The following is an 8,058-nucleotide window of genomic DNA, read 5'->3' on the forward strand; positions in this document are numbered from 1 at the left end:
AAAAAAAATCACTTTAAGTCTGGCTATGTAGCAGCTATGTGAGCGGGTTACGTGACAACTAGCATGGACAAGCTCTCCAGTGTGTCATCTTCGTAATTCAACAGTATTACGACAAACTGTGACTCTCTTGGCTTGCAAAATTCTTTTTTAAATTGAGAAACGTCATCTGTGTAATTCATGGCACAATTCAAACAGCATAAGATTATTTTGTCCTAATGAGGTCCACTGGAAAGGGAGGGACTGTGTCTCTCCAGTCTGTAAGTATTGCAGTAGAACGTAGTGAAACCATCCTGATAATCTGTCCAAAGGATTTTTTCTACTCTGGATTGAGTGTCCCTTGTTACTTGAGTCTTCAGTTTTATTGTTGATAGTTTGTCCAGTTCACCATCTACAAAACGTTTCTGTGCAGCTGCAGGGTTTTTGTACATGCAATTGACAAAAAATGTCTTTCACATACACATGGATGTGACGGCTGAAACTGGAATATACTGTATGGGGTATCAGCTTAAGCAAACAATAGACACAATGCCGGGTTTAAAGGTCACCATATTTCATGTTCTTTTCCCTGAGTTTTATAATAATGAAAAAGAATAAAAGGGGGAATAATAAAAATCAAGAAACCGCTACAGGCCGAGGATACTGTGTAAAAACAGAGGCAGTCAGTCAGGAAGAAGAACATAAAAATATTAGACGAAGGGTTGCCAGTTCTTTTGAAAACACTCACTAGACCCGCTTAAGCGAAACTTTATCTCTTTGGTATCAGCTTCAACACATTTTATTGATTATGTATCCCTATTTTGAATGGAAACATTGACTAGTGCCAAAATTCAAACTGGTGTCAGCTTTTTATCAGCTTAGGCTGTCTTGTGAGTGGTCGAACTTCAAACTTACAAACAAACAAATCTGTTCAACCCTAGCTGACGGATTCAATTCAGGATGTAAAATTTGCTTTCACATGGCTGACAAAGAGTAAAATTCACAGAATTTGAACAAATGGACAAACAGACTAAAGAACTCACAAAAAAAAAAGGTGTGATCTAACGTGGCACTGAAAAGCAGTGGTTGGTGATGACACAACACATCTGGCTGTTACCTTTTGACATCCCCGTCGATGCAGAACGTGTACAGCCAGTACAGAGACAGTGAGAAACACACCACTGCCACCATGATGGATATGGCTGACACAAAATAACACAGAGAGGAAGAGCTGGAAGACTGCACTCCGATGAGGCTCGCTGTGGCGTTGAAGTTGACAAGTCCATACAGCATACACCGACCTCCAAAGTTACCCTGAGAGCAAAGAGACACCATTTTCATTTTCATGTTTTACTTGCAGTTGTTTATTGTTTGTTGTTTTGTTTCATTTGTCTCAGTTTTTTGTTACATTGTTCGAAACTCCAACAACTACACAGAAGCTATAAGACTGATATATTTTAATAGATACACATAAATCAACACACATTAACTGAATCACCTGACTTTTATAAGGAAGCGGAGAATAATTGGGCACGAGGACCATCTGGTCACATGACTGCGTTATTACTCGCGCGCACACTTTCACACGCTCGCACATTTCCTGATCACTTAAGAAGAGAAAGTTGTGTTTAAAGGGTTTTAGCGCTCACAATACATGTTATTCTTCACACGGTCTTAAGCTAATGGCGCAAAAGGAGCGCAGCTGATGAAATGAAGTGGAAAGGAATGAGTTAGTTCTGCTACCGTAGGATACAACACACTGTGGTATATTAGTCCAATAACAGGTAGTAACAGATACATGGGTCAGAGACAGGAAATCAGAGGAAAGTGAAAGCGCGTGTCTTTCTTTAGCTCCTCGCGCTCTGCTTCTTACTGTTTCTTCCTTTGACAAACTACTGAAAGATACAACAATACACTGCTACAGAAAATCAATTCTTTACTGCGTGCGACCGCGTAATAGCGGCGTTAAAATGAGTTTTGACAAAGAGTTGCCAACTATAATGCTCATTTGAAGACACAAATGAATTAAAAACGACATTAACTACAGAATTAAACACCAATAAGAGCCTTAAAGACAACCCCTGAGGGGATTTGTGTCTCTTTGGGGAATTACAAACTTTATGACACAGACGCGCGCACTAAAGAAAAACCTACCCGGAAGAAGGTGGAAATAAAAGAAAGATGTTAAACAAGCGCAGTTTATTCATTTCTCAGTAAAGTCACCTGGACTATGGTGAGGGAGGCGGCGGTGACAATCCCACAGACGAAACAGCTGGCGTACAGAGCCAACTCCAGCAGCAGCAGCCCCGTTAACGCCATCGTCCAGCGGCCCGGCTCCTGTCTGCGGACACAGCAGCGTCAAGGCAGCCACAATGACATACAAAGCTTCCGGTTAAGGGTTTCAAAATAAAATCGTGGACGAAGCGTTCAGTCGCAAACCTTTTTTTAAAAAAGGGTTTAAAAATTTGATGGATTTGTTGAAGAATGACTAGTGTCAAATACAACTGGATAAATCAATGTAAGTCTCACAGTAAGAGAGAAAATGATCTGTGCATCTGATTTTCGTTGAGCACTGTGTAATTGAATATTATGTTGAGACAGACAGCCAGAAAAATGTGATTTCCAAGAAAAATCTTACTGACTTAAACCTGGCTACCAAGACAATAATTCAAGTAAATCCATATGAAACCATTGTGATACAACAACTCACCTTTTCTTTTCGCGATGTAACAAATGCCACGTTTAAATTTTGGAGATCAAAGTGTTGGGTTTCCGGCGTTATTGTGTCTGTTTTCTCGCTCAGCTCTCGCTCATAGTCCCGTTGCCCGCAGCGACAGTCCTGCCTGTAAGATTCACTCCTGCTTTTAGTTTCAATAAAGCTTCTCTTGAGCCAGGCCAGATAGGCACGTCCGTTCATAAATGCGTACAAATCGTTTATTTGTCACACTGACGGGTAGATGAACTTCAACATTGGTGATCATACAGACCGATTTTCTTCGGGTCAGGAGCTGGTTTCTGATAACCCACAAAGATAAAGCCGTGGGAAGCAGCACGATGATGAATGGATGAGTGGATCAGCTTTTTATTTATGTTAATGTATAATATTTACTACTAGACGATGTTGATGCTCTTATAACATACTGGCTGATGGCTGGATGTGGTAAAATTCATATTTCTTACATAGAACATCACATGTAGTTTGTGTTATCTCCCATTCAGTAGACTATCAGGTGGCTAGACTTAGTCAAAGGTTGAGCTACTGGAGGATTTAAAGGCATGTCATCCTGGTATTAGTGCTGGCCAGTGTGTGTGTGTGTGTGTGTGTGTGTGTGTGTGTGATGGATGCAAGTAGAACCCAGAATGCTTAATCAAACCTTGTGACTTGTGTCATAAGACCATGCCATTTCGATATATGTAACACCATTTTCAACTCTGTTAAATTCACTTCTGCAGCAGAAATAGTCCTGACACATTTTCAGACCACCTGGGGAAGTGTTGCATCATTCAAGTTTACAAAAGGAATGTGTATAATAACCTTAGATTGCTCAAATCAAACAAAAAATATATATATGTGGTTTAATTTTTATTTGAAGTGGACTTGTCATATGAGTTTCCAATCAAAGCAATTCCCTCCTGTTAGCTTCAGGAGTTTGTTAACATGTGATTTACCCAAATAGGGTGTATACAGTCTGTGGTTAGGCTTTAAGTTAAGAGTTGAGTCTGTGTCAGGCCACCGTAGATTACTTTAGATGTTTTGTGCATTAAAAGGAACCTATGTCTTAGAGAGGTTTAAACAAATGTAATTTTAGGAATAAGTAGTAGTTTGTAGCAGAGGGAAATAAATGGATGCATGCATACAGCAGACTGAAAGGATGGAGTGAGGAACTAATAGAAGTGAAGCTAAATTTAACGTTAGAAGTGTGAAAATCTGTGAAAAACTGTGAAAGGCATTCTTGTTGTGGTGCATTCCCAATTCCACCGCCGTGACTGATTGCTCTAAGGGGGAGGCACACAAAGTGATGCCACAATCATATTCAAAGAGGCTGTTTTATTTTAACGCTTTAGCATCAGAATTACGTGACTTAAACATCTTTACCCAATATAGGGGCATAGGGAGTCTACTAGAGCTCGACATCTCACTCTTTTCTGGGTGTGGGCTTTGTTTGATTTTGAAGTCTTGAAGCATGAAACATCTCCTGCATCAGTAACCTTAAAAATCCAACTGGTGTCACCAAGCCTTTCCAAATCTTAGATCATAAATCATGATTAGAAACCAGCTAATAATAGTAAGAACAATGTGTTGATTTATGGCTGAAATCTGAGCTGCTTCATTCTCAAATGCTGACAAAGGCAGATCCAGAAATAAGTTAGTTGGGAATGTTTGCATTTATATGTGTGCTCTTTGTCTATTGTGACCAAGTGCAACCTCTTTCTTCAGAATACCAAATTAAAACTAATATGTGGAGCATGCAGCTAACCAGGTCTACTGTGACAGGACCCATTCTCCAGCATGTTAGTCAAAAAACAGGAGCCTTTTCTGCACGACTCCTGTGGTTTAGATTTGCTAGCATAGAACAGAAACTGTGTGTGCGTGTGTTGATGTCTCAGGTGGCCAGACTTAGTCCGGGGTTGAGCCTCTTACAAAGCCATCACCCAAGTATTAGCATCAGTGAAAATGTGTGTATGTGTGTGTTTTAGTGTGGCAGGGTTGTTAGATTAAAGGCTTAAATATGATGGCATTAGCGTTGGCTACCAGGACCTGAACACCAGAGAGCTTGTGTGTTTTATGTGTGTGTGTGTGTGTGTATGTGTGTGTGGTGTGAATCCAGACATCACAACACGAGCCTGGTATTACTTTAATTCACTGATAAGTTTAAACATCAAAATTCACCAAAGTTCGAATGAGGCACATTATTTACAATATAAAAGAGAGAGCAATAAAAGCAATGAGAGAAACATAAGAGATTACAATACAAAATGTAATGCAAAGATAGGAAACATGCACTTGAAAACACGTCACAAAAAGTTTACATATGGGCTCGGTCTCGCAGAGCCACAGGAGGGCTTTATCTGAAGCAGCCAACCAACATTTTATAAACAGAAACCCAAGCTCCTTCTAAATAAAAGAGTCATGATATACAGTAGATAGAGTCAAAGTTTCCGCTATAACTTTGAGGAACAAATGTCAAGATATACTAATTGTGCAACCGGCCTATTTAGTTTAGCATCACATTAAAGGAATACAAAAACAGAAGTGAATATTTCAACAATAGGAGTACATCAAGAAAACAACAAAACATTAATTTTTTACTATTTTAAATTCTATATATTGTCCCTCTTGGCAGAATTTTAATTACAGTTTGATTACATTGTGCCATCATATACATAAGCAAAAAGATGGCTATAAAAAGAAAATAAATCCACTGACTGAAACCGAGTTCTCTAAAACAAGGGAAACTTAATTTTTTTAAATCTCACAGTTGACCAAACGGTTGTAATATATTATGTAACATGAATTATGTTTGGTCCTTGTGTTTTATTTCAAGAATTCAAGAGGAATTTCAAGCCTGATTTCTCCAGTGGATAGGAAAATGACAACGTTGTATCGAGGAAAGCATCCTCACAGCCATGGAGGGACAAAAAAAATCAGTATCTAAAATGTAAAAAGCTGTGGGGCGCGCTGAACAAAAAAGGTACTTCAGAGAAGCCCACGCACAAGGCAACAGTAACAGGTCATTTCTAGCAAACAACAATCATATTTGATGTTGTGACAAGTCCCTAATGTAAAACTGGGAACACCCCTGAGGGAGAGCAGCAGTGAAATGTTTGGGTGTGATAGCAGGGTGCTGTTTGTGCAAGACTGCTAATGATTACACAGCAAAATGACTGCTTTTTGTTTATCAGGAAGCTGGAATTCTCAGAGTGGGAGCGCTGCTCTCTGCTCACAGTGAAAGAGACAATGAGGGCACCTAATCTGAAGAAATTTGGTATGTACTCAGGTTGTGGAAAAAATTGTGGAATATTTGTGCAGTGTCCATGCTTGGTAAACAGCTGCCAGCAGTACATTTGATTACTGAGGGCATGCAAAGAATGCTATCTTTTTGTGCACTGCAATAATTTACAAGGGGCTGCCAGGGAATGCATATAATATTCTTATGTGAATGTGTAGCCAGGGCACGATGCTCACACATTTTAATAACACAATGTGAAACAGTAGCCATCTCATGGTAACACACCACACACAGCAAATCTGCATATTTCAGTCAATTCCAGCTTCTGGCTGCAGCAACTCTTATTTTCATGACATGTGTTATCAAAGCTGTGCAGCAGCACTGTGATTTCACAAGTCAACTGACTGGTGAGGAATGTTTGGAAAGGGAATTCCTGCTCTGTCCATTGTAATTCAATGTTATGGTCACGTTCCTCGATAAGTGCAGTCACAAGACTCTTATCGCAGCACTGAGTGTGTCAGTCTACTACTGACCCCTATGTGTCTCTGTCCATGTAAGCATGTATGTGTGTTTCCCTGCACATCGTGTCTAGAAAAATCCTTTTTTTCCCTAAAATGAATGAATAATGAATGAAACCGAACTGCAGAATTAAATGGATTTCCTCATACCAGACCTCACAGTGTGGCATTGTTATGTGGAACAGTTTTACACTTTTAAAAAATTCCCTACTTCCTGTAAGTTTGTGATTTATGCATGCAGTATACATGTACCAGATGAAGGTGTTTTGATCATCAGCCGACAGGACAGCCAGGCAGTCTGAAAGCATCTGGTACAGGACTGTCAAGCTTACAGATAATCTTATAGATCCCTTTCTTCCAGCAGGGGTCGCTGTCTCTCCCAGTCCAAATGGCTGAGTAAAACTCCCTCAGAGCCACCTCGGACACCTCGATAAACCTCTCTGGGACCTGCAGACAGGAATCTCAATGTCAATGGATCAAATACTTCAGGCTCTACAGAATTAGGGCTGTAAAATTCTCGACACACTTGGAAATGTGCTCAAAACAACGCAAAAAAAACCAAAAACAAAAGAGTTGAATGAATGTGGTCAGCTATAGTATGATCCACATAAACTATACCTGCAAACAAAACACTGTATGTGATCCAGTCACATGTCCAACCACCAATTAAAATCATACGTAGTCATACATCATCATCATCATCATTACTTGCAAGGCTAAAATTATCTTTTGAATACAAGAACAATTTGTCACTATAATAAGAGTTTCACACTGTATGTTACTATAATGACAAAAAGATCCAGAGAAAACATTGTAGTCTATTTTACAGAACAGACCTTTTTCACACGAGCCATTCTGAGCTGAAATAGTAAACACAGGTGTTACCAATATTACTAATTAATCTGTTCCATTAGTGGAGTGGAGCCTTTTCTGTGAGCAACATGTACAACAGCAGCCCCTCGACTGTTTGACCTGAACGGAACAGAGCCTTAACCTTAGTATCATTGGTAATACAAATTTCAAGTCAAAATGGCTGCTGTGAAAAAGGTCTATTAATGTGTATTTTTGCTTTTTTAAATTTATTTTATTTTTATTTTTTCATGTTATAATGGCTGTTCAGAGTTTTATTCCTATTGTTATTAAAGGCCAATCAGGTGTTTTCCTTATTGTGCCTGACTGGATCTTTTCCCCTAGTTCTGTTGGTCCTATTAGAGTGGACAACATGCACCCCTATCATTTCTTACCAGTGCACAGATCTGGTTGACCTTGTATAACAGCATTATTTTCAATTAGACGTCTCACACCGTAGCAAGAAAATCACAGGTGTGAAGACTAACGTTAATGTTCCAATCAGTGTCGCCTGTGAGAAAGCATGAGTAATAGCTGGCCACTGGAGCCGACAATGGAACCTGAGCATAGTTAAGGTTATGAATGACACCTGTGCTCATCCTGATATATGACATGTCAGAGTATGTGCAGTGACAAAGGCCTGTTTCCAGGATAGCTGCCACCAGAGCAGAGGGTCTAACAGCCAGTAAACTCTAAACACCTTTAGGTGAGCAGGGCCTCTAACAGCTGCAACTTTTGTAGACTAAACAGCCCCCCCCCCCCCC

The 8,058-nt window shown here is 39.7% G+C and overlaps 2 protein-coding genes across 2 annotated transcripts in view; both read right to left on the reverse strand.

Annotated features, from left to right (window-relative positions):
• The window catches only part of tmem179ba (transmembrane protein 179Ba), a 4,371-nt gene extending 2,033 nt beyond the window's left edge, over positions 1-2,338 (reverse strand). The window contains exons 1-2 of the mRNA XM_035675731.1: positions 2,200-2,338; positions 1,094-1,290 (exon numbers count right to left, since the gene is read on the reverse strand). Coding sequence (XP_035531624.1) covers positions 1,094-1,290; positions 2,200-2,295 — 293 coding nt within the window. The 5' untranslated portion in view covers positions 2,296-2,338. The remainder of the gene's footprint in view (positions 1-1,093; positions 1,291-2,199) is intronic.
• A 2,481-nt stretch (positions 2,339-4,819) lies between these two features.
• prox3 (prospero homeobox 3) overlaps positions 4,820-8,058 on the reverse strand; it is a 12,098-nt gene continuing 8,859 nt past the window's right edge. Inside the window, 1 exon segment of the mRNA XM_035675287.1 lies at positions 4,820-6,892. Within this exon segment, the coding sequence (XP_035531180.1) occupies positions 6,719-6,892 (174 nt within the window). The 3' untranslated portion in view covers positions 4,820-6,718.

The sequence above is a fragment of the Morone saxatilis genome, unplaced genomic scaffold (genome assembly GCF_004916995.1).
Source record: "Morone saxatilis isolate NCDOM2014 unplaced genomic scaffold, NCSU_SB_2.0 Contig4, whole genome shotgun sequence".
In the NCBI taxonomy this organism is placed as follows: domain Eukaryota; kingdom Metazoa; phylum Chordata; class Actinopteri; family Moronidae; genus Morone; species Morone saxatilis.